Source organism: Rhinolophus ferrumequinum, chromosome 14, assembly GCF_004115265.2.
Source record: "Rhinolophus ferrumequinum isolate MPI-CBG mRhiFer1 chromosome 14, mRhiFer1_v1.p, whole genome shotgun sequence".
Taxonomy (NCBI): domain Eukaryota; kingdom Metazoa; phylum Chordata; class Mammalia; order Chiroptera; family Rhinolophidae; genus Rhinolophus; species Rhinolophus ferrumequinum.
In genome coordinates, this window is record NC_046297.1 from 204,409 (window position 1) to 230,589 (window position 26,181).

The 26,181-nt window shown below is 44.2% G+C and overlaps 2 protein-coding genes across 4 annotated transcripts in view; one reads left to right on the forward strand and one right to left on the reverse strand.

Moving 5' to 3' along the window:
• NECAB1 (N-terminal EF-hand calcium binding protein 1) overlaps positions 1 to 7,064 on the reverse strand; it is a 121,538-nt gene extending 114,474 nt beyond the window's left edge. The window contains exons 1-3 of one of the 3 annotated variants that reach the window (XM_033125773.1): positions 6,812 to 7,064; positions 4,228 to 4,319; positions 1,852 to 2,059 (exon numbers count right to left, since the gene is read on the reverse strand). In XM_033125773.1, the coding sequence (XP_032981664.1) occupies positions 1,852 to 1,857 (6 nt within the window). In that variant the 5' untranslated portion in view covers positions 1,858 to 2,059; positions 4,228 to 4,319; positions 6,812 to 7,064. Of the gene's footprint in view, positions 1 to 1,851; positions 2,060 to 4,227; positions 4,320 to 6,118; positions 6,707 to 6,811 lie in introns of those variants that run through there. The other 2 variants (XM_033125775.1, XM_033125774.1) reach the window with 2 other exon arrangements.
• Positions 4,191 to 24,031, forward strand: TMEM64 (transmembrane protein 64). The gene is made up of 5 exons (XM_033126930.1): positions 4,191 to 4,198; positions 6,331 to 6,664; positions 6,874 to 8,064; positions 17,831 to 17,986; positions 22,330 to 24,031. Exons 1-5 carry the CDS (start codon positions 4,191 to 4,193, stop codon positions 22,519 to 22,521), a joined length of 1,881 nt encoding a protein of 626 aa, XP_032982821.1. The 3' UTR covers positions 22,522 to 24,031.
• Positions 24,032 to 26,181: the final 2,150 nt, after the last annotated feature.

Sequence of the window (26,181 nt, forward strand, 5' to 3'; positions counted from 1 at the left end):
TTAAGACCTGCGTGGGGCTGGATCTGCGGGCTGAGATTCCCTAGCAGCACCTGCAGATAAGTGGCTTGAAGAAGGCCATTTATGCAGGCAGCAAAAAACGATGACATGCTCTAACTGCTTTAGTTCATTCTTTATAACATTTTCTCTGTTTGTGACAAGTAACATGGATTGTTTTTAATTCCATGGATTGTTCTTTAACTGCCTCTAAAAGTCAGTTCAATAAGCAAACCACTAGGCTAAAAACAGAAGACTCCAAATAAGCACAATTTACTCGCCAGTTGTTCCATGACAGACAGTAGCCGCCCCCAGAGGAAATGTCTATACCAGGGGTGTCCAAACTTTTTTCAACGTTTTTCACCAAGGGCCATATGCGGTAAAATACACAAACAGCTGGGCCACTCACTCGAGGTGAAGTACGTATTGCCTCACCTGGTTTATTTAAGTAAACTAAATATATTTTTGGAATTTGTTGCGGGCCAATGAAAAATGGATTGTGGGCCGCAGTTGGCCCACGGGCCACAGTTTGGACATCCCTGGTCTATATACACATCAGCAAAACATGATAAGAGGTTATCTGGTGTGATGCTAACCTATAAATGCTCAGAAAGTAACTGCAAAGCAGGTCTGCAAAAGCAAATAGGGTAAGTGATAGTTACAACAAAAATAATGATCATCCCATCATTCTTAGGAAATTGAGTTTCAAAAATTAACCAGCAGAAAAGTTGAACATGGAAAGAGGAAGACCTGTTTAAAATAATTAAAATAAGAAATCATACAGACCTTTCCATGAGGCTTTAGCAATCATTAAGAAGCCTTATTCTAGCCAGAAATGTATGAGTTCCTGACTCCCACTGACTTAATAGACAACCCCTCTGTGTAAACTCACCGGAAATATTTACATTCAGGGAGCTATTTTCCACGGTTGCTTCTAAGAATATTGGCACAGTTAAGTTTTTCTTTACTATTTGTCTATGCTGGCCCTTATTTCTCATTTGATTTAACTATACGTATCATATCATAGCAAACATTACTTCACCAGGGGGAACATTTTTCTATTTGTCTGAGAATATGAGGGTTTTTATAAGTGAATGTTTTCAGTCTTTAAAAACACAGGGCAACTTTATTCTTTGTCCCATTTGATATTTTCTTTTCTCTTTTTTGTGTTTTAAGGTTAAAACTGAACACCTGGAAAGTAATATTACTGGTATCATATTTCTCCACTTATATATTTTATTTGAAAACATCCTCATGAAAACTTGGCTGAAAAAACATGAAAGAATATTCACTCCAAGAAGAAAGATGGCTTTTAGCCCAACAAAAGTCTTATTCAGACAGAGCAAAAAACAGCAAAGCAACATCAACACAAAACCGATTTCGTTGTTTCCCATTACCTGAATAGTGTTTAACATAAAGAAGCGCTCCTAGCTGCTTTAACTTCATAGAACAATGCATTTCATGTTTCCCTTTCCAACAAGGTTATAAATCTATCCAACATTAATTTACCCAAACCCAGCACTACTGAGATTTGCTATCTATAGAATCAGTGGCCAAAACAAGGACAATTCATGAAAATGCCATGCACCTACAAATGTATACAAATACATCCCGAGTCTCTACCTAATAAGTTAGTAACCACTATATGGCATCCTAAAATCATAGCAAGTACCGTGGCCCTTAAATTAAAGCAGTAATTTCATCACCTTTTAAAAAAACTTATGCTAAAATGGAGTATGTCCATGATACCATTTGATTTTTTCCCCATTGGGACTATTGTTTCTCAATATTATTGCAAATATTTCTTAAAATGCATTTGGACTGAATAAAATGTTTAAAAAGTTGGTTTCTTCTTACCTGCATGCTTTGTGGTTCATTAAGAAGAATGGGGGCTCTTCAGCATGACTCGGGCCGTGTAAGCTCGTCTAGGTGTGTTCCTAAGAAGGGAGTCCTGGGATGCCCCAGCCTCTCCATCTGACCCTGGGGAAAGCAGGTGCTGCCAGCTGTCTTCACTTGAGGATGAGTGACAGACATCCCATCACAATCTCCTTCCACCTGTTAATACCTGTAGGATAAAGTCCATACCTTAAAGTGCAAATAAACAAACATCAAAACCAATTAAATGTTTATTATAGAAAGTTGGAAATGATAAAAAGCACAGAGGAAATTTAAAAACCTCATTTGTAAATACAACATCTAAAGGAAAGCATTTTGGTGTATTTCCTTCCGGTATTTCCCACCTCCATGGGCCTTACCTCATACATCTTTGAGGTGTGGCAGCTGAGGGACCATGGCTGAGTCATCTCCCTTCCTTTTGTAAAGGCCGAACCCACGACAGTGGTAAGAAAGTGATCTGAAACTTTGTGGGATTTGTTGAAACCCATTTTTAAGATTTTGGTAGCATAAGAGTTTTTGAATATATAAATATTACAGCATTTCTTTTACATGATGAAACATAATTTTGACATCCTGAGAGTCCTTCTCCTTCCCTCATTCCCTGTAGTCACTCATCCCAAGTAATCCTGGCCAAGCCTGCAGACATTCTCATCTTCTCATCCATCCACAAATGTGTTGAGGCCCACTGACTGTCTCCTGCACATGGGAACAAATCTAGCACGTGGTTTCCCATGGTTCTCCTCACAGCTCACAGTAAACTCTCTAAATCCACATCTGATTCTTTCTTCCTCAAGCTATAGAAATCCCATGTCCACCCACTTGGCCACAGCATAAAATCCAAACTCTAGGGATGTGGTTCTGAAAGTGTGGTCCCATGAGCACGTAACCAGCCACATCAGCACCACTTAGGGATTTGTGAAAACTGCAAATTCTTGCCCTTCCCCACCCCACACCTGCAGAATCCAAATCTCTGGGGAAGGGCCAGGCGATCTGTGTTTTTAAAAGCCCTCCAGGGGACTCTGATGCACTGAAGTGTGAAAATCACTGCTAGAGAATTAGCAGGATGGTTATGCGATCTGCCTCACTCCCCTAGGCTCACAGAGTGCTCTGCGTCTGCCCTCAGATCTGTCGCCACTTCCCAAGCATATTGTGCCCTTTCACATGTCTGTGCTTTGGCACTTCCTGTGTCCGAAATGCTATTCCACTCCTCCACTGTCCACTCCAACAGGGCACTTTAAATCCTTTTGGAATGTGCAGGATATAAATAAGTGTATACTCATCTTTCTAAATCCAGCTCCAATATCACCTCTGCTGAAAAACTTTCCGACTCCCAGACAGAGCCAGTCAATCCTTCCTCTGTGCTGTCAGTGTGTGTAACATGCGTGCTACTGTTGCTTATGCCTCTCCCAGGTAGGCGGGTCCTCCAGGGCAGTCTTATCCTCACTGTGTCCTTAAAAACGCTGGGATCATATATGTTCCCAGTCAGTGACTATGGAGACGCCAGTAGCCACCTTATTTGGCGGTAGGGAACAAGACTGTTTACTCCTCCTGTGCTTTTCTTCTAACTGAAGATGAACCCTCTTTCTCCTGGGGAGATGCCCTGCTTCTTCCTCTTCAACTAAGAGCACAGATTTGAGAGGGAATAACATAAAGAGATGGGGGAAAGGGGATCAGCAGAGAACGCCTTTCCTCCCTAATGCATACCCCATAAATGGCACAAATAATCTTGATATAAAACCAAACTGAAATGTAAAAATGTTCTCTAGTCATATATTTTCTTTCAGTCTTAATTTGTGAAAGAGTTGAAAAGCCATAGTATGTAATAAATATTGAAGAACATATAATTCTGTATATGTGTGCTTAAGGAATAATGGATTTGTTCTGTGGAAATAATATCAGTCTTGGACTGTATTTTCTGTACAGGGAAACAAGGCTCATTGGCAGAATATTCTGAATTTTCCTCTTTCTTACTTTCTAAACAAAAATGCAGGCATACTCTATCCTCCTTTTTCTCCCTGGTGCCCCACGTGCTGTTCATTAACACAGTGGCGAGACTCAGCAGCACTTTCTGTGCACACCAACTTGTCCAGTCACAGGATGATACTGCGAGAATTGGCACTTGCATCCACTATTATGAATAAACATCAGTTTTCTAACTGAACCCTGAGACACTATTTTCTACAGAATTGAAACTGCTTGAAATTGGAAACACAAATCTTTTGGCAACTCTGAAATGGAAGTTACATCTGCAGAGCTGGCCTGTAAGTTTCCATAATTGGCTAAATAATGACTTAGCTCGTATGAGTGGGTGAGTTCCCTTTTTCCACTAGTCCTTACCTGTCACCTCCGTGAAGACCACTTCTTCTAGGCCAGACATGTAGTGAAGAGCAGTGACAGAGGAGAAGTGTACTTGGAAAGGATGGGCACGCCTGGAAAGCCAATGACAGCAGATCAAGACTGGATATGTGTATAGCATTTCCCATCACAACTAAAGCTGGACAAAAGAACCTTCAGGAAACTGGTGAGATTCACAACTAGCTCAGGTTATTAAGGAAGCCTTCGCTTAGAAGTGTCTGGGAAAAGAGTCTTTAAGAGATCAGAAGGGCAGAGTGCAAACATCATGAGGTGGAAACCAGTGTGACTCATCCAAGGGAGACACACAACAGTGTGGCTGGAGGTAGGGTGGTAGATGAGGGAATGTAGACAAAGGCTAGATCATAAAGGGCTTTGCAGGTCACGCAAGTGGGTGGGTGCTTTTGCTAAAGTGACAGAAATGTTTTAGGCTGGGGGTAGGAGGTTGGAGTATTTGTAGGTTAAGACATATCTATTTCCATTTGTAAAATATAACTTTCACAATTCTGTGACAAATAAATTGCAGAGGGACAAGAATGGGAAGGTCCCAGTACAATTTGCACTGCCCTCACCGGAGCTTCCTTGTTCAGGAGAGCTAGGTGGTGTTTTGCATGGGCGGGGTGGGGGCACTGTTTGGATCAGGATAAGCACCTGACATGAGAGTGGTCCACCTATAGGCTGGTTGGGAGCCCAGACATGGCTTAGAGTAAAGGGCCCTTGCAACTGAATTGTCCTCCTCTGAAATGTGGATTAGAGAATAAAAAAATGAAGTAGCAGTCCATAATGTGACAACAGATCAAAGAAACAGAACTACGGAGCTACAATGGGAAAGAAATAAGAGAACAGCTTCTCTTTAGAGGCACCTCGATTCATAATAGCTACTCAGATGTCTATTTAAAAAAAAAAACTGCTTCCACCTTTTTAATTAAGGTGGTTGCTCTTTGGGTCTTTCTTGGATGCAAAATAGTCTAACAAGCCCACTGGTAGCCCCAAGATTTCGTTCTTCTCTTCTCATTCACATCAATAGGAAGTGACAAAGATCTGCCCTGGTAACAAATAAAACCCTCAAATCTCAGTTGGTTAAAACAACCAAGGTTTACTTCTCACTCACTAAATATTCATCATGAGGTGATGGGACTCCATTCTGTATCATCCTCCCTCCAAGGCCAAGACTGATAGGGTATATACAGTCTGGAACATCGCTGATCGCCACGGCAAAGACATAAAGAGTTCTGGAAGGTCTTGCATCAGCAATTAAATGTTATGCTCACAATTCAGGGGCAGTCATGTAGCTCATCCCAACCACAAGGAGGCCAGGAAATACAATCCTACCAAGTCCTAACCACATGCCTGAAAGAGGATAGGAAGTAATGTGGCACACCCACCACCACTCACTCACCCCTAACCATGGTTTTAACTGCTGCCTATATGCCAATGTCAAAATTCCCAGGAGAGATGACCCATTTCCACTTCTTACCCACGTTCTCACCTACTGGAATGCCACAAGTGAACTGTACCAGATATTTCAAGTTCACATACGCAGACGGAACTCTGCATCTTTCCCACAAACTGTCTGCATCCTTTCATTTGGTCAGTGGCCCCATCATCCCTCCACTACCTGGAATGAGAAACCCAGGTGCTAGCTTTGCCTCCTCCTTGTCTCCCAACTCCCCTCAGTCGCCACGCCTACAGATGCTTTTTCTCTATCTCCATCTCCCTCATTCCATGACCTTGACCCTATTTCGGCCCCTCATGGATTCTTGCTGAGACCATTCTGTGAGCCTCCTGTCTGGTTTTCCTGCCTGCATAACCTCCCCCATAAGCTGTGGTCAGTTACTCATCCAACAAACATGTACAGAGCATTTCTGCTTCTTACTTTAAGGGCCCCCCTTGCAGAAATTCAGTCTCAAGAGGGAGGCAGTTATGAAGAACACATTTCAGCACGCTGGACAAACGTGACCACCGCTGCGCAGACAGCCGAGTGGGCGGAAAGCCCGAGTCGTGTGTGGTGTGGGGAGGTGTCACAGGGAGCTGCTGGAGGAGGCGGTCTGCGGGGCGGGCCGGCACCTGCTCTGCCCCACCCCAAAGGGCGCTGGGCAGGTGGCCCCGGGGGGAGCAGCTCGCGACGAGCAGGTGTGGGGGGTGCTCGCTGCCGTTCCTGACGGACTCCGGTGGACGGCGGGCCTCTGGCTACAGCTCCGTGAGGCAGAGCTGTGCGGTCCCTAAAAGTAACCCCGAGCCTGAGCGGGTAACACCTCGGCCGGTCGGGGTCCCACCTGCCCCGCAGCACGGTCCCGTGAGCGTCCTCGCAGCCCTGAGGCGCCGCAGAGACCCCACGGGACGTGTCCGCGGGCGGCGCACAACTACGGGCTTGGGCGAGAGGCTCGGCCATTTCCAGGAGGAGGACCTGGGGACGGGAACCGTAAAGAGACGAGAGGAGAAGAATCCCTCCAGTCGGAGGAAACGTCTGACAGGGCGAACCCTTCCGAGACGCCCCTCGCCCAAGGCTGTGCCACTCGGTAAGGCCCTCGGGGGGCGGAAGGGATTCCGCCCGTGGCGGGCCTCGTACCTGAGCCGCGCGCGGAGACGTCGCCACCTGAGGAGGGGAGCGACTAGCAAACCTCCCCATAGCACACCGAGTGTCGCCAAGGGGGCTGCGGCCAGCTCGGGACGGAGCTCCGCAGAGACCGCCAGAGGGGCGAGGCCAGAGTCCGAGCAGCGTGCGCCCCCAGCAGGGCTGAGGCAGGAGCGCGCGCCCACCTGAGGAGACGGCCGCGCGCCACCCGACTCTCCGCCCCGCGGCCCTGTAGCGCTCTGCGTCACGAGGGGGCGGGCCGTGCGTTACGAGGGCGGGGCCAGAGTGTCTCCGCCCCGCGCGCCGAAGCCCCGCCCTCTGGCCGGAAAGGGGCGGGCTCGGCCGCTGAAGGTCCGGAGTTTCTCACTCTCGGCGGGACAGTCCGTCCGCCGGACGGTTCTCGGCCGCCGGGTGTTCGCCCTTTCGGTGCCTCCCCTGCCCTTGGGCGGACACGCGGGGTCGAGGCCCGGCGCACGGGTCGCCATGAAAGGTTGCCGCCTGACGGACGCCGCAGCGGAGGGGCAGGCCGGCTGAGGGCCGCGCGGGCCGAGGCCTGTGGAGCTTCTGCAGCCCCGTCCCCGGGCCGCGCCGACGCCGCGTTGCCGGGCCCTGCCGCGGGCGGGCGCGCGGATCCCCGGCGGGCCGCCTCCCCGCTCGGCGCCGGTGCGGGGCGCCCGGGCCCGCCCGCGGCCTCGGAGCTGCCGGCTGAGGGCGCGGCCTCGGCGGGCGGCCCCGGGGGCGGCGGCGCGGTGGGCGGTGTGGCCGAGGTGAGGCGCGGGCGCTGCGGCTGCCTCGGCGGCCCCTGCTGGTGCCGGAGCCTGGCGCTGGTGTGCGTGCTGGCCGCGCTGTGCCTGGCTTCCCTGGCGCTGGCCCGCCGCACCCTGCAGCACCTGCTGCTCTGGGCCGAGGACCTGGACCCGCTGTTGGGCGTCCTGCTCTTCGTCGTGGGCTTCGTCGTCGTCTCGTTCCCCTGCGGCTGGGGCTACATCGTGCTCAACGTGGCCGCCGGCTACCTGTACGGCTTCGTGCTGGGCATGGGGCTGATGGTGGCGGGCGTCCTGCTCGGCACCGGCGTCGCCCACGTGGTCTGCAGGCGGCTACTGGCCGCGCGGGTGGCCGCCCGGATCCAGGGCAGCGAGAGGCTGAGCGCCGTCATCCGCGTCGTGGAGGGAGCAGGAGGCCTCAAAGTGGTCGCGCTGGCCAGACTGACCCCCATTCCTTTCGGGCTTCAGAACGCAGTGTTCTCGGTGAGTGGTGTCCCACCGGCCCTTACCTCTCCCGGTCTGTTTCTCAGCGGTCTTGGGACGGCCCTGGGAGGGCGCTCCATCCGGTCAGTGCCGGCAGAGAAGTGACAAGTCAACGGGAATTATAGTTCTTTCCGTCGCAGCCTGAGAAATCTCATACAAATAAAGCTAATCTAAGTTGGGCCATCAATGGGTGACCTCTTTGTGGCCTATGAGTTTGATTGAAAATGAACAGTCCTTTTCACTATGAGTGGAAACTGTCCATCTGTCATCTTAGGTCTCTAGTAGGGTTGGCAGGAAAGGCTTCACATTCCTAGCTTTCTCTGCCAGGATTTTGACTTGTTTTTAATGACATGGGCCCGAAGGGAGTGTTTGCGTAAACAGTGGGGCCAATAGTATCTGTAGACTCCGTATTTTGGAGTTTCCTAATTGTAATAGGCCTTTTCTTCGCAAATAATTTGCTTTAATGCAGTGTAAAGGGGGGGAGAATCCTCCTGTTTATCTTTCTTTGAAGGAACTTCATTCTGAAATAACTGGGTAGTGAATAACACAAAATAGGACAGATAACCTTGTGCCCAGTCAGCATATATTTTTCCTTTATACACACCTCTAGGCTCTTCTGCCCCTGCATTCTTATGTTATCTGTTGTACTTATATAGCTAGTCTGGATCTTCATGCAGTTGATGGAGGAATGGAAAGACTGCAAATGAGGAGACCATCTGATTGGAAGAAAGGAATCCATCTTTAGAAACTTAACTGAGTGACTTTGGAACAAATTACTAATCCTACCTGCCCTTGCCTTCCTCTTTTCCAAGGTGAAGGGGTTGAACTAGATTACTGAGTTCCCCAAAGTAAATCATTCTACAGAGTCCATGTAGAGATTTTTAGGAACTCAACCCTTCAGCTAGACTTAAAGAAAACTGGAAGTTTTAGAAGACAGCATTCAAAACCACAGGACTGCTTGCATTTTATATTATGTTAGTGGTTCTGACACATTGTTTTGTTTCAAAAGTAAATCATTTTTAGTTTCTAGAAACTTTCTTGTTTTGTATTAATAATTCTGAACTGCGTACCTCTTTGTGATGAAATTAAGTTTTGTTGTTTTTTCATTCTTTTCTTTTGAAATACCTTTGGCAAATCGTGTGTTGATTCTAACCAGCATCAATGACTGGAGAGAGGTTTGGTGGAGGCATGCAAATAGGGAAGGGGTTATCAGTAGAGACAAAGTTGAGTGTTTATGGTCGTGTTATGGTCTTAGCCTTAAATGTTTCCCTTCTCACAGCCTCCTATGGTATGAATTATAAACATGAACTTTGACCCAAGCTTGGGTAATAATCCATCAAGCGCCTTAAGACTTTGAAAGAGGGTTGGGACTAAGGACTTGACTAGTTTCATTCCTTTAGTTTGCTTTGTTCTTCAGTATAGCTTGTATCCTTATACCTTTTCTTGTCCACCTACTGTGTGCCTACTCTCCTAGGTTCTTTCCAGACCAGGTCTAACCTCGAAACGAGCACTGCAGAAGGTGGTTCTGCATGTACGGAGAATACCGTCTAATAGTGAGGAGCACAGGCTGCTGCTTAGACTGCTGACCTTGGTCGGGTTGCTTATGCTTTCTGTGTTTCAGGTTCTTATTTGTAAAATGGGGAAAGTAGTGATACCTATTTCATAGGATTATTGAGAAGATCACTCAGGTAAATACATGCCACAGGGGCTGGCTTAACAAACCTTCACACTGTCGGCTTTAGTCATCATTACTGTTGTTATTACCCAGGATCACGTAGGTAACAAATACATGGTAGAGTCAGACTTTGCACCACAGTCAGACGATAAGTTCTCAACCCATGGCTCTATTTCTTCATTGTATATTTAGTATCTAGTGTAGTGTGGGGTATATGATAAGGACTCCTATATTTATTAATTAAAAATAAGGTTTTTTTGATAATGTCTCTTTAACATATAAATAGGTGAATAAGAAGTACTTTGTACTTGGAAATTTCGGTAATTATGTAGTCGAAACTAGGGGACCAGGGACAACTCTCAATTTGGCATTGTGGGTCAAGAAAAAAGAAGGAATGAAGGAAAACGGAAAATGGTCTCTTGAAATAGGTATTACTGGCACAAGTTTACTGAGGAAGAAATGGAGGCTCAGTTGTCCAAGTGGCAGAGCTGAGGTTTGAAACCCAGGGTGGGCTGATGAGGTGTGTCGTTCTCTGAAATTCTTACTCAGCCGTAAGCAGGGTGGGTTGTGAAGCCGTTGGACACAGTCTATCACATCTTGTTCATTTCTGTTATTCTGAACTATTTGCTTAGAAACTCTTTCAACCCAAACTTTTTACTGAATTCACCCAAGGTATGTGAGTGGAAAGAGCCTAGTTTAGGCTGATGTTTGTTTCAGTGTGACTTTTCCCTTCTGCCTTCCATTTTCGTTCCACCTCCCCACTCTGCTCCCATACTCATCTGGGTGCCCCCAACTGCCCTCTTTCCAAGCTTATTTCTCTTGTTCTCTTCTTCCCTTCCTGTATTTTAAATTACCCTTCCACCCCCCGCCCCTATTTCAGTTAAAACTGATTTTCTCAATGCCCATGATTAACGAAAGGTATCTGGGCTTACTTCAAAGAGGAAGTGGAGCACAGTAGTCATGGGAGGCACGGGCTTTGGAAACATGCAGCGGTTGCTTCGTCCGTGCTGAATGATGAGGGCTAAATGAGCTACTGCAGTGAAGGCGTTAGTATTTCGCCTGGCAACACAGCCAGCACTAATTGTTAGCTATTGTTTTTAGTGGTGGAGGTAGTGGCGTTCACCTATTAAAGGCAGGAGGTGATTGTAAAACGTGAATATCTGTCGAAGGAAACAGGGTCCCGGGCTTCTTATTGGTTCTTAACCATAATGTCCTTGCCCCATGTGTTCTAGAAAAGGATAAGCAAGCTGACAGTCCACTTTTGAAACTCTTTAAATAGAAAAAAAGTATTAATATATAATCTTTATAATAGCAATTCTTACATCATAGAAATATTAATTTCCCAAGTACATTACTTTTGTTCCTCTTTTATAAAATGCACCCATTGTTTCTGCTGGGAAATAGTTAAAGCTCCCCCCCCCCCCAACTTTCTGATGTCATCTTGTATCTGTAGGTATTAACTGCCTGTTAAGATAGATTTCTAGACTTGTAGTTTGCGTGTGTTTCTAAAGACTATTCTCTGGAAGAACATATCTAAGATCAGCATTTCTAGCGTGTCAGTCAGGATAAGCCAAATTACGCTACAGTAACAACTCCCAAATCTCCGGGTTAAAAAGCAAAGGTTTGTTTACCTGCCTGATACAGGTCCACAATCACCTTGGTTTTGGGAAGGGAAGGGGTGAGGCGTCTCTGAGGCTTTGCCATTGTGCTCCAGGATCCAGGCTGACAGAGCCACCTTCTTTCCCTTGGTTACTGTGACATGTGAATAAGCTTCCACTTTTACTTCCTGGACTAGTTACATGGCCACAGCTAAGTTCCAAGGGGTGATGCTTGTGCCATGAAGGGGAGAAGAGTATTTGGCAGCAGTCTTCATGACGCTGGCACTTGGCTACCTCTCTCTCGTCCCCACACCTACTCGTTGGCTCAATCCTGAACGCTTCAGTCAGGGCCATTCCCACTAACCTGGTTGAGGCATTTCCGCCCCCACCTTGTCTCCCTGCCTCTGGGCCAAGGTTTTCCAGTCTGTCCTCTGTTTACAAGATCTTTCTAAAATGCAGACCCGACCTTGGCACTCCCCTCAAGGTGACTCCAAACCCTGACAGCTTTCCGGCTGCCGCACACCATCCCACAGTGACTACGTCCCTCTGATGCATTAGCTTGTTTAATCCTCAGACTCACAGAGGTAGACCGGATACTTCTAATGTTGTCAGTTGCTGGAAAAAGAAACTGGTTCAGTAAAAAAGGACTGTTGATGCAGGTATAGGAGGAAATGGAACCCTAAAACACTAAAGCCTCTAGAAGGACACTGTTGGTAAAGTTAGAAACTGAAAACATTCACAAGAATGACATCCCATTCTGTATTTAGTAAGCATAAAAATAATCTTGTAAAGTCTACTCTAAGCTGTCCCCTTGTAGACACCTGGACTTCTACAGCTTAAAATTACCTCCTGGGAAATGTTACCTTTAATTCAAAAATATTACATGATACTTGGTTGTTATGAATAACAGTTAGCACATTGGTATTTGCAACTTCCAAAGGGGTTTGATTTTGTTGTCCTTATTCCACAGGAGATTCTAAAACTCATTCTCTTTTCACTTTGGTTGTAGAAAAACTTAAAAAGTCAAGACTCTGGTAAGTTCTCTCTCTTAAATCCATATGGGAAATTTTGTTCCAATTACTGTGAAATCTTTGAAACTTAAAATACATTTGAAATAAAAATATAAACCATAGCATGAAAGATCCTCTTATTCGTATGTTGTGTATATACCGTATTCCAGTTTGCAGAGAATTTCATACGTGATTCCCTTTCACGACGGCATTGGTGACTGAGCAGAGTTCCAGAGAGGGCAGACACGCACCCTGGAAATCACACCTGGTTCTAACATTTGCTGTGACAGCTTGAGCTATTTATAGTTCTTTTGAGCCATATTTTCTGCTGTAAATGTGTTTAATACCTGCTGTGATAAAGTATATAGTGTGTTCACTTTGCTACTTCTCTCCATTCCCAAACGAGGGCAGTGCCACTCAGATTCTCCTTCCCAAGTATTGGTAGCGCACTCGCTGAGCCAGGCCTGCATCCAGCGCCACACGTGGCTCACTGAATGCTCACCAACCCTAATCCTCCTCTAACGGCTAAGGCAGTCGAGGCAGCATGGAGCAAGCCCGGAGCACATGGCTAATACGCGGGCTTACCCGGTCCAGCGGGTCGTGAGGAGCTAGGTCCCACGCAGGCCTGTCCCCGCCGCGCACCGGACGTGGTGGAAGACGCGGTTCCGCGCAGGTGCAGGCAAGTGAGGCGTCGGCAGAGCAGGGTCGGTGGGGCCAACTGTGGCCCTCGGGCCAGGCCTGTCATCTGATTTTGTGCAACACATACACTAAAAATTTGTTTTCCATCTTTCAGTGATTGGAAAAAACAAAAGAATAACATTTCGTGCATGTGAGAATTGTATGAAATTCAAATTTCATCATCCGTAAATAGTGTGGAATACAGACACGCTTACTCATGTCTGTACTGTCTGTGGCTCCTTTTAAGCTGAAATGGCAGAGCTGAGTGGCTGCAACAGACCCTACGGCCTGCAAAGCCTGAAATACTCCCCACCTGGCACTTTACAGAAAAAGTTTGCTTCAATAGTCACTGGAAGAAACAGGCTCTGCAACTGGAGCAATAAACTCCACATGCATCTTATTTACCTACTTAACAAAATTCTTTTGTTGAAGAACAAAAGCAATATATGGGTCTGTGAGCAAAATGCAAAAAAAATAGAAATGAGTACATTTACGAGTGCAAGGCCTCACCCAGCAACTGCTCACTTCTCAGTGGGACTATTTTAAAGAATCTTATGTAACCAAACTGCTAAATACTATGGCTGTTTCTATGAGCCCACAGTAGGTTTGCTGCAGCAACAAAAAGATTTCTGTTGGTTTGTTTAGGGAGGGTAGGACACTGATACCAATATACTAACATAAGGGTGGCAAGTTAAAGACAGACTTGAAGCAGTTACAACTGTAATGAATTTTCCTAGAGCTTGCATTGAGTAATCAAGAAGAGCATAAGTTACTCTTATTTAGTTCACAATTGAACTGAAGTTATTACAATTAAATATGTTTCTGACTGGCTAGTGACTGTAAGATGAATATGGTGAAATGAAGCCGTAGCTTCATGGACTCTTTTTAATGACCTGGCCTGCAATCTTCTTTGTAAAATGAGAGGTTAGGTAAGGTCTCAGTGTGCTTTTAAAAAGACAAATGTTCTGAGCAGCAATTTACCACTACCTTTTACTTCAAAAGTTTGGTGATAGTATGTTTTATAAAAATGTTTTGTCATCTTCAGAAATTATTATTCTGTTACAGATCCAATCATAGATTCTGGGTCTATGAGGGTGGGTCGTGATACTTACTGTACAAGGGTAGCTCCTGATCATTTCTTACTATTAGTAGACTGATGTGCAGCCAGTGGTCAGTTCAGAAGGAATGGAAAGATAGACACAGTCTTTGTTTTGAAGGAGCTTGGAGTAACTCTGAAGGGTCAGAAATGTTGACCAAGTTAATGTGATGCTACCTCAGCCCACATCCTGAGACCTCATGGGACCAGTGAGTACAGCTGGTCGGACTCCTCGAAACTCTTTTCCTGTCTTTGTGCTTCTTCAGTTAATCAGTTCCTCTCATCAGCTTCTGTGGTTTCTATGTGCCTATACAGGCTGAAAAGTCACAAATTTATATATCTAGCCTATTGTATCCTAGTAACATACACAGTATGTCTTATTATACGTTCCTAGATTAAAAAACAAAAACAAAAATTTCTTTAAAAACAGAGAGGTCTTATTAAAACTTATTTTAACAGTATTTCTTTTTTCTGTCTACAAAATAAGTGTCCATTATACAAACTCTGAAAAGTATAACAAGTACAAAGAAGAAAACAATCGCTAACATTTTAGTGTTTCTCTAGTCTTTGCAATTGTCAGTGCATGTGCTTTTCTTTCATCCATTGTAACTGTTATGATTTTTGTGACATTTTCCTGAGTGTAATAAACATTATAGTCGGTAAATACACTACAAAGTGACTTAGTGACCACACCGGCCGCTACGGTTTTCTGTCTTTGTAGCTTTACCTCTGCTTAGACCTGGGCCTTATGTATAGAAGGCATTTGATAAATTTTTTTTGAGTAAAAATTATAAACCTATAGTTTGTCATAACTCTATAAAGAAGATATTTTTAATTATTTAGAGAAATTTCATTACATTTAAAGACTGTAGACTCATTCTTTGCATTCTGACATTTTGTAACTTAGATATTTATTTTAAAATGACTTTCAGTACATACAATGCTTTATTAATAACTGCAATATAATAATTTTTATAAGATTGATTTTTGTCCTATGTACTTATTTGATTTGACATGTTTATTCTAAAGGAAGTTCTCCAAACTGACAGGAACCTTCCTAAAAGTTCGCCCCCGCTACGCCCTCCCTTGGCTGGACTCCCCAGTGCTTGCCTGCTGAGTGTACACAGACGCCCCAAGGAGTTGTCCATCTTTATTTGACAACTTCGCTAGCATAGCCTGCCCTCGCCCACTGTCCTCGTCCATTCTCTTCCTAGAACGCCTTCCCTTCCTCACCACCCGTCTGCGCCTGCCAAACCCATGTTTATTATAGCTCCCAGAGTCCACTTCAAATACCTCTTCCACAAGACCACCTTTGGCCCCTATTCCTGCAGCTAATTTTAATCCCTGTTTATTCTTTAAGGCAAAACAGAAAAGAAAGAAAAGGTTAGTACAGTGGCTGCTGGCTTTCTTATATACTAGTAATAATGAGATGGGGACTTGGAAAAGTTATTCTCAAAATTAACAGCAGTAGCAACCACCACAATATAAAATGCTTAGAAATAAATGAGTAAGATGCACGATATGAGAATAAAACTACCAAACTTTAGTAAGAGGTGTAAAAGATTTTGAGAAATTACAGAAACATTTTTGGATAAGAATACTGAATATTCTGGAGATTTCATTTCTATCCAGATTAATTCATAAATTTGCCTTTACTCCAATATAAAATTGACTATTTTTTTTCTTTTTGAATGACAGAGTGATCTTAAAATTTATCTGTAAGAATACATAGGCAAGAATAGTTGTGGCAATTTTAAAAAGAGTAATGAAGGGGGTTGAAGAATGGTAAATTCCTTATCAAATATTAACTGATAGTCTTTATCAAATATTAACTGATGATTTGGTTTCAATGTAAGATTTAAGACATCAGTGGACAGTATTAGAGCCCCAAATAGATCCTTTTATATACAATTATTTCATTTATAATAAAGTAAAACGTAAGTCACCAAAGAAGTTATTAATTATTCCATAAGTAATGCTAAGAAAACGGGTTCTTGGGGAAGGGAAGGAATAAGGCTATATCATATTCTTTAATCTAGAAATAAATTCTAGAAATAAGTGTTAAATGTTAAAAAGGAAAATACAATCAGAAAAGAAATACAGGTAAACATTAACAATGGGATCTAAAAATACTTTCTAAAGATAAAAGCAATGGAAAAATCAGAAAAGATTAATATTTGATTACATAAAAATTTAGAAAATTTTATGTGAAACAAAATTAAAAGGAACATTATAGAGGAAAATATTTGCCACATATAATAGAGAAAAAGTTGCCCTTACTATATAAAGAACTCTTATGCATAAATAAGAAAAACACTTAACATTCCAATAAAAAATGTGCAAACGTGAACAAATAAAGCTATAACAAAATACAAATAGAAAAATGTTTATTTAAAACTAGTATCAGTATTACTAAGTTAAAACGGTACAAATTAAACAATGATGAAATATTTTTCCCCCTATCAAACTAAGAAAGATTGGAATTTCATACTAAAAGTTGATAAGCGTGTGATGAAATGGACACTTACGCATTACTTACTGATAGGTGTGTAAATCGCTGTGGACTTTTTGGGAACAGTTTCACTGACCCAATAATTTCACTCCCAGTGGTTTATCCTAAAGCAGTGGAAACACATGCTTATTAGTCACTTTAGATCGCTCTAAAGCCAGTGGTGAAGCTGTGAGCTCTACCACCTCCTGGCAGCGTAGCTGGGGGCCTGGATGCTTCTCACCGCAGTCATGGGGGGGAGGGGGATGGTCACTTCCTGTAGGCCTCTGGTCCTTGGTGGCTGCTGTCTGAGGACACCAGCTCTTGCCCCATGGGCCTCTGCACAGGGCTGCTGCCAGCGTGCGAGGGACAGACACTGTCCTGATTTTTGTGACCTAGTCTGGAAAGGTCACAAGGTCTGCTGAAGACTGTTCGCTGGAAGTGAGCGCTAGGTGCAGCCCAGGCGCTGGGGAGCGGCCACTCATGGGCATGCCCACGAGGCGCTGGGCCTTGGGAGTACAGTAGTAATGCCTCCTGTGCAAGCTGGCATACAGAGGCTTTCCTCACGGGTTTTAATTTACAATGGCAGGAAAGGAAACAATCACATGTACACCACACACACCACAGCAGGTTAAATTGTGCTGCACCCACACAGTGGAAGAGTAACTGCAAAATATGGAGAATTTCTACCTGTTTTGAGTGTCGGTCACGTGCTAGACATCTGCTAGATGTTGTACAAATACTTGTGATGGTAACCACCACCACATGGGGTGCCGGTTAGTCTCATTTTACAGAGGAAAATCTGACGTTAAGAGGAGGAGGAGGAGGAGACCGGATTCTTGGCCCCAGAACATTCCAGGGTTACAAAGCCTGGTGGCCACAGTGCCAGCTGTTTGCTCAAGAAGAATATTTAATGGCATGAGGACTCAGAGGACTTTTCACAAAGTGATCCGTGTGTGTGCACATTTTATTTACAAAAATAAACAGTCACAAATATTACCTAACAATGGCAGAATAGAGTATCAAAACAATTTTAAACTTCATTCTAAACCTTCTGCATTCTACATGCATTGCCTTTATAATCATTTCTTCAAATCAGGTGCTTTGTAAAGCATTTTAGCTCCCTCTTCTCCCCAGGAAAAACCGCTACCAAGACTCGCACACAGTTTTTTGTGCGATGGAAATTCTTGCTGACGAATCGTCCCTTGTCTGCTCTTCCAGATGACAGAGCTCTCCCTGCCCAGCTACCTGATGGCATCTTCCGTGGGGTTGCTTCCCACCCAGCTTCTGAATTCTTACTTGGGCACCACCCTGCGGACAATGGAGGATGTCATTGCAGAGCAGAGTGTCAGTGGCTATTTCGTGTTTTGTTTACAGGTGAGTTTAAGGCCAAGGGTTGTCTTTGTTTTTTTTCTTTTTGCATGATGTTTGCATGATTTAAACCTAACAGATTTTATTGAAAATAAGAGGATTTTTTTTCCTTTTTATCTTTTCTTGTTCTTTGACTTATACGTCATATTTTGACAACATTTACATTTTTAATTGTGTGGATATATGAAAGTGAAGAGAACTGAATTGACACTGAAAATTCTCTTAAAGGAAGTGACAAAAATCAGATTCTTTTCTGCAGTGATTATTTTCACAGTGATCAGTAAATCAAATACTCTATGTTGAGTTAGTGTGAATTGTTATAATACTGTGTTTCTAAACATAATTTTAGTGAGATTTGGTGGGGTTGGGTTTTTATCTTAGTTTATCTTCAAATTATTGAATTCTTCCACTGATATTTTTTAGAATATTACACTGGCAATCTAAAGTTTTATCTGGTACAATTTGATGTAGAACAATTTTTTTTTTTAGAAAGTATTGCTTTATGAAAAGTAAAGTATTCCAATACAAATCTAAATAAGATATGTATAATGGATTATTATTACCATGCAAATTATCATGCAGCTTGAGGTACATACAATGCCATATAAGCAGCTGATGAAAGAGGAAAGCCCTGCTATGTGGGCAGATTTCTTCAGTGCCTTTAAATTGCACACAGGAAGGGTCAAACATGTAGTTCCTTAGTTGTGATACATTTTATTTCTGAGATTTACCTTAAGTTCTGATGATTTAGGAAGATGATGATGAAAGCTAACCTTTACTGAGTCTTTACGTGCCTCATCTTTAAGCCCATTTAATCCCTACCAAAGCCCTAGGAGGCGTATACTTTATTATCTCGAGCCCCCTGGGGACGTCTCTTCCCAACTCTTCCCTCAGTGATGTTCCATCGGTAGCTTGCAGTTGATCACGTCGGAAATATTGACACCATGGGGAATGGCATGTGCTCCAAGTGCAGATTCCCAGCTCTGATCCCCAGAACTCTTTTACCAGCACCCAGCGGACAGAACTTTGTCTGGAGTCACAGCTGCAGGGCAGGGCCAGGGCTGGCACCAAGGCAGCTGTCTCTAGAGACCATGCTCGCAGCAGGAGACTGCAGGCCCCTGAGCGGACAGTACAAACGAGACCACCGGCCTCACTCACCGGCCCCTTACTTGTTAGTTTTAATTTATACTGTGAGTGAGTATATGGTATCATGGTACAAATTTTCTGTTGGTGGCATTATTCTCAAGTTTTTGAGGTACTATGTTGTATTAAAAATGCTGTGATAAATAAATCAGAGTCATCTCTCTGTGCTTCTGCAGTACAAGCTTAGTCAACAGTAAGCCCAGGAAATTTATAGTGAACTATAAATAAAGCCTGCCAATAAAAGGGCCTGTCAAGAAAAACTTTGTAAGACTTTTGATATTCAGGAGGGGTCAGTTTTTTTGTCTTTACTCTGTTTTTCTTCAGAACGACAAGTTGTTTTAGGTAAACTGAATGTAGGTTTAGGGTTTTTATTATAGTTGGTTTGTTTTATTAATGTAGTATGCTAATCACATATTAAGCTTTCTATGCATTATATCTAAGACATAATTTGTAGCCATCCTGAGAGATTCAGTAATACTGGTGTACATAGCAGTCACAGCTTTTCAGTATACATTTAAGCATATTTTATGTTTTACTAGTTTCCTGAAATGAATACTCCATTTGAAACATCCTTCTTTTCCTTACATTATGTTTGAGTAGTTAGAATTCCTCATTATTCGTAGTTTTCAGAAGATTTCCACTATGTGATACTTTCTATTTCTATGCATCTCAGTAAATCACTCAGCTATAATCACTGCAGTTATGACAAAACAAAGTAGTTCCGGCGTTTGTCTCCCCCCCCCCCCCCCCCCCCCCCCCCCGCCCCGATTTCTTAACTCTTCGCATGAGTGGGCAGATTTAAGATTAGGACACAAAACAGGGAAAAGGCAAGTATTTCTTAACCCAGGCGTTGAGGGAAAATCTACCCACACCACCACGAATAAAAGTGAAGACATAGTTTGCCTTGATTTGCTCTACTGATGTGGCTTGTAGCTTAATTTGTTTCAGGAAGGACTTCATTTGGCTCCCTGAAGACATGGAGGAATGAAGAGAGGGAAGGTTGGCAAAGGAGAAAGGTGGAGCTTAGGCGAAAAGTGGCAGAGTGAGGGTCTTCACGACGCTCCTTTATTTGCTAGGAACTAGCCATGGATTTGCCTCTGTTACAGCCGCTAAAGAGAATCCAGGGTCCATAAAATTAAACTCCACCACACAGACTTCAGAGCAGGCACAGCCACTGCCTGTACAGAGTCCGGCTTAGCTCCCACGGGCTGTCTGTTCAGTGACCCTCTGTGCCCTGTACTTCCTGTCCCCCAGCCAGAGCCCCAGTCCGGGGTCCATCCACTGCCACACGCCCACTCCTCTGACGGAGTCATACGGCCAAACACATTGGCGACACAATTCCATCCAAGAGCAGCCTGCAGCTGGTCTCAACTTGGCCTCCTCGTCTCCGTCCCCTTGTCCTTCCTCTCACTGCCCATCTTCCTCATGACTTCTTCAGACTCACTTTATGCACCTCACAATTCTCACTCCTTCCTCTACCTCTCTCTCTGTTCTCCACAGTCTCTTCTTTGTTAACAGACGCATCAGATGTCTTCTGTGGAAACCCCTCAATTTCCATCGAAGACCCCCTAACCCTCCCTTGACTTGCTCACTCAGCTTTCCAGGTCACGCTGCAGAGGAGCCTGTCTTTCTGTGTAAGGCTGTCCTCACTGTGTTTGCTTCTTTGGTTTTGGGGGAAACTTAAAAGTCTTGTATCACTGGGCTCTGAAAGCGGGCCGTGCTGAGGAGAGAGAACCAAGTGCCAGGCTCCAGGGCCCAGAAGGACACCTGGGGACAACCCTATGTGGCCGTAGCCGCCACCCCCCCATGCCCCCAGCTTGGAGTCCAGGCAGCTTTCCACTGGTCGCAGCCTACTTTCTGGGCCTTGCCACATCCTCCCCTCAAGCTGTCAACAACTGAGCTGTCACAGGCAGACTGCTGACGTGCGTTCGTTACGAAGACACCTCTTCCCCGTAGCTTCTGCGGTATCACTGTCTGGATTTCCTTTCCCATGTGCCCGGCTCATTGACTAGAATCTGTTCCTCTTCTCACCCCTCATTCAGTGCCCCGCCAGATTCTAGCCTACGCTTCCTAGTCTCCCTCTGAAAAACTTTTCTTCTTGACAAATCCGTCACCATGGTACCTGCTCTCCCGTGTGTCTGTGTTGGCACCCCCTTCTTCCCGCAGCTCGGACCTACTCCTGGAGCTGACGCGTACCGAGACCCAGCCTGTCTGAAGCGGAACTCAGCGCTTCTGCCACACCCTCTCCCAATCAGTGCCAACCCTTTGCCCATCTCTGGTGGTGTCACTACCCTGGATAAGCATCAAATTTAGGGTGAAAAACAAGTATATCTTGCTTTTCTAAGAGAGCCAGTATGCTAGAGAACAGACACAAGATTCAAAGGCTCACCTTTATAATATCTAATTTGCTTAGAATTGTATTACTTAAAGGTGCTCCCTGACCAAGTTCCAAACTCCCCTCCCACCTACCTCACCCCCAGGACACGCTCGGCCTGATCCCTTCCCCCACCACCCTCAACACGTGGATTTAGGGTACTTGTCCCACAAAACTTAAAGTTACGGCTAGGCTTAATATAAGGCCTATTTTAGGGTCACTTACGGTCCCAGCAGCCTTTGGAAACCTGTAGGGACTCACACACACCTGCTCTGCCCTGTTGCACTGAGAGTATTTGCTGCAGACTCTAAAGAGCTGATTTCCTCATGGCCCTTGGAATAAGCTCCACTTAGAAGGGGGAGATGCTGAGGCCTTGTGATCACTGGTGTGCAGGCTGCCAGAGCAGAGGGACCACAGCGTCCTGCGGCAGGACGGGAAGCAGGCCCACGGGGCTCCCGGCACCTCACCGGCCCGTCCTGCCCAGTGCCGTCCCTGCTGAGTGGCATTTCCTCTCCTGTAGACCTTGTTTAGTCCTTGAAGGAAGCTTTTTAGTACCCAGAGCCGAGTCTGATGTTTGTCACACACACGTCCCTTATGTGGACAAAAGGGGAGGTATGCCTACACCGTGCACTGGTTGGTTACCTGTACGTCCTGGCCCCACACTCCCAGTAGAATCAGCCGAGGAAAGAATAAATGACAACTGTGTACACCGTTTAGAAAACTTACCTGAGCATACTGAGACCATCTTGCTGAAACACTGCCAAGCCACACGTCTCCCGGTCTGTCTCCTCGTTCTGTGTCAGCAGTAATGTGGCGTTCGTGTCCCTCCCAGGTCATCATCAGCATAGGCCTCATGTTCTATGTGGTTCACCGAGCCCAGGTGGAGCTGAACGCAGCCATCGCCGCCTGCGAAACAGAACTGAAAACCTCGCTGGCCAAGGGCAGCCAGGCAGACGCCTGCGGTGCTTCTCTCCACAGCAAGCGGACCCTGGCGCTGTCTGCAGGAGGGGTCAACACCGTGTGAGGGGCAAGAGCTCAGGGGCGGGAACCCCGCCAGCGTGGGCAGAGGCATGTCTGCTTGTCCGGCGGCACAAACACCAACAACTGACTGGTTTTAAATTGCACAGTTTTTCAAGCAAGAATCATTTTCTGGACATGTTGAGTGCAGATATGGATGCAGTTTGGGGGCAACCCTTCGTCCCTCATCATGCCCGTAATGGCCTGTAGGTCTGCACTTTAGCGTTTCCTTGTCGTTTCCTTTCTGGACACTTCTGAACAGAGGAATAACCCAAATATTTTTCTGCTTAGTGCTTTATAAAGTCCATGAATAGTTGTGTGCATCTTTCCTACTTATAAAGATGTGGAAAAGTATGCAGTTTTAAATGGATACCATTGGGCGTCCTTTGCTTTCCTCGTCTTTCTAGGAAGGATCAACAGTGCTTTGGTTTGGTTTTATTGTTCTAAGTAGGACCACTCTGCTTCCCTTTTCCTTACTAGTGAGGAAACAGACATTAACTTCTGTTGAATATAATTGTCGCAGGGCTATTCATACCTGTCCATATGCTTCAATCCTACCTGGTGGGACTCAAGTGCTCTTAAGATGCCTTTTATTTCCACTGTGTCATGCGTGCAAAAGGGAAGGGATGTGGTGGGTGGTGGCTCCAGTTACAACTCCGGTTCTCATTCTGTACCGTTCAGCGAAGGGCTGCCCACTGCAATCTTACTGAAGCATTTTATTAAAATACACTTTTTCTTTTATATTCATTAGGCTTTGTCATAAAAATGTTATTCCTTTAAAATTGTGGGCTTACCATCATTGAAGATGTCACTCAGGTGGCCTTATCTGATCAAAACGCCTTTTTAAAAAAACAAGCTTTAAAATCATGTTTATAATTCCATTGATGTACATACGTACTTGTCCCCAGTTTTCAGCTTTAAAACTAAACGTGATGTTCACGTAATGCCCAGTTTGTGTTACTTCCCCTATTATGCAGTAGATTTGTTTTCGGTACTTGTTTTTCTCTGATAAGACTCAGGAAGGAATACTGAAATGTGAAATTAGGCCTCTCAGTTCTTCCTGTGTAAGCAAGCAGGACTGGGTGGATTTATTAATAGCACTTGTGAGGGCAGCACTCAGAAATTTGGCATGATTCGTATGACATATGTATTCGTTTGTCACCGTCTACTTTTAATAGTTTAATTGTGAATTGAACGATGAGTACTTTCTTTACGACTGAGGTTACAGATAGGAATGCAGGTTTTCTGGTAGGCTTCTCATTTTGGGCTAGACAGACTCCACCTTATCAGAGACCGCAGCTTGCCTTTCCCTTAGGGTAAAACCTTTGCCCTGATTAACTACAGTGCAAAAGAATTCTTTGGAAGCAGGTTGTTCTAGTCTTATGCTGGAGCTTGCGTTTGATAATTTTAATGCTTACGGTTTTTCTCCTACTTCAGGTGTAATTGTTTCCTTTCCTTCAGAATCCATAAGTTTTCTCCCCTTTGAATAACAGTGAAGTTCGTATATCTAACGTTAAGTCCCACCAAGATGACCTCAGCGTAGACGATCTGCGAGGCACCTGGGTCCACAGATCGTAATGGGCCTCCAAATCCTTCCTTCTATTATTGGTAGGAAAAAAAGTAAACTATTGGAATATTCTTATTCTTTTTTGAACCCTAATTACTTGTTTAGTTCTTCTGGGTTTTTAAAAATGATTTTACTGTAATAATCCCAATGAACAATACATTTGATTTATTCTTTTCTAACTGGACAAATTTTTCTTGTGTTCCTTGTTTGTTGGTTAGTTTTTGTTGGTTAGTTTTTGTTAAAGGAATCGTTAAGTAAAGATCACTATTTTCATACTTGGGTTACACTTCATGCATTTTGAAGTGCATTTATTTACTTAACATTTTGTAACTTGAATAATTTCACCAAATGAATACCTTTTAGTAGTTTGTAATGAGTTCTGCTAATTATTGTATTTTGCTTGGTACTTAAAGTAAATATGTAAAGATAAAAGAAGTAATTTTCCTGTATTCTGCCAACCATCATTTTATATAATAAAATCATCCATTTTTACTTAAAATGGTATGGCTTTACTATTTCTCCAAGACGATCGAAAGCCGCACTTCTCTCCATCATTTCCAGCCTCTGAGTAGAAAACAGTCCACGACAGCCATGCTGCCTGCTCACTGAGTCTATTGTTGGTGTTCAGACAACTCTCTGTACACTGTACAAAGCACTGCCATGCCTTATGCCTTGTTCAGTCCACTGGGAATGCTGCCTCCCAGACGGATGGCAGCAGCGCATTCTACAGGGTTTTTCTATGTTGCCCAAATACTGCCTCCAGTTACAGAGTGTATATTTATAAAATAAAATGTTTTGGATTTCTCAAAACTGTTTACGTGCAGTATAAAGTTGCTTTATGTACATTTTAAAAAGCATGAATATACCTAATTTCTAAATCTGATGAAAGGTATGTTCTGTTTTTACTTCTCTGGGCCTTTCATGAGTTTTCCACATTTTCTGGTTTATTGGTACTGATTTCGTTTACTCTTTGCTAAATTGTGTCATGTAAATTATTTTTAAGTAGCACTTCTTTTTAAAAATATGTATATAATAATTTACTAAGTGCTCTTATGTTTTTTCATTTGATCATCTGATTTGTGAAATAACTTGAAATCTGTACTTTTTGATTTGTGAAAATAATAGAATCAAATGTGTCATTAGAATGTACACTTTGAGTTCATGTTCAGAGGTGACTGTGGGTGTCTTCAGCGCCAGTCACACTCTCCATCTATGCACTCTGTAACCCTCTGCAAACCTTTCTAAGAAGACTCTCCCCAGGTCAGGTCAAGCTTGTGACTAGCAAACAAGCTAACTTTAAAATAAACTTCCCTGGCGTGTGAAGGAGAACGCAGAGTGTTCTCTGAGCCCGTGGCTCTCTTAGGCTCTGCTTCAGCCTGTACACCTTCCATATTCGTCCCCAAACTAGTGAGGAGCGGAACTACCTTTAGCCACAGATACAAATTAGATATTTATTCTAGGAAGCCTTGATTCTGCTCAAGAAGTAGGTGAAAACAAACAAAATTGCAACTAAACCGGCCCCCAGATGAAGGATGACAGCCTCCACGCCGGACACGTGGACTCCTTCTGATTTGCACAGAATTACACAGTGAATCAGCGACAGTCAGAAACATAACGCATTACGTCTCAGCAGCCAGGCCAGTGACCTGCTTTCTTCTGTAAAGTCAGCATCTGCTGATAGAAACCAAGGGTGTGTGACACCCAGGAGTTACAACGTGGGTGAGAACTGGAGGGGCTCGTTTCCCTCTGGGTATTGACTATCAGTCAACTCTCAGTTGGGCTGTTTAGTGAGAGGACGGTTTCTACCAAGAAGGAAGGAATATAGATCCATTTTTCCTTTAGTAAAATGCAGCCTCTCTGCCCTTTCCTTTTTGCCTTAATTACTTTCACCCTGTCTTCTTCATCCATCCCTGTTGTCCCCCAAGTTCCCCCCCGCAAAGTAACACGTCTTAAAGTGTTAGAGTTTATTCCTAGATCTTTGTAATCGAGGCTGCTGGTGAGTGAAACATTTTCATCACTTGCATATGTCTGTCATATGGAACAGCTGTTATTGTTTATGGAATTTGGGGCACTGTCTTTTCTAAGCAGGGATTTCAGCCC

Bases quoted from the DNA above. Each gene is read 5' to 3' on its own strand.
- TMEM64 (XM_033126930.1), top strand. The intron at 6,665-6,873 runs GTAAAGAGACGA...ACCTCCCCATAG, and splicing joins AGGACCTGGGGACGGGAACC to CACACCGAGTGTCGCCAAGG. The intron at 8,065-17,830 runs GTGAGTGGTGTC...CTGCTCTTCCAG, and splicing joins TTCAGAACGCAGTGTTCTCG to ATGACAGAGCTCTCCCTGCC.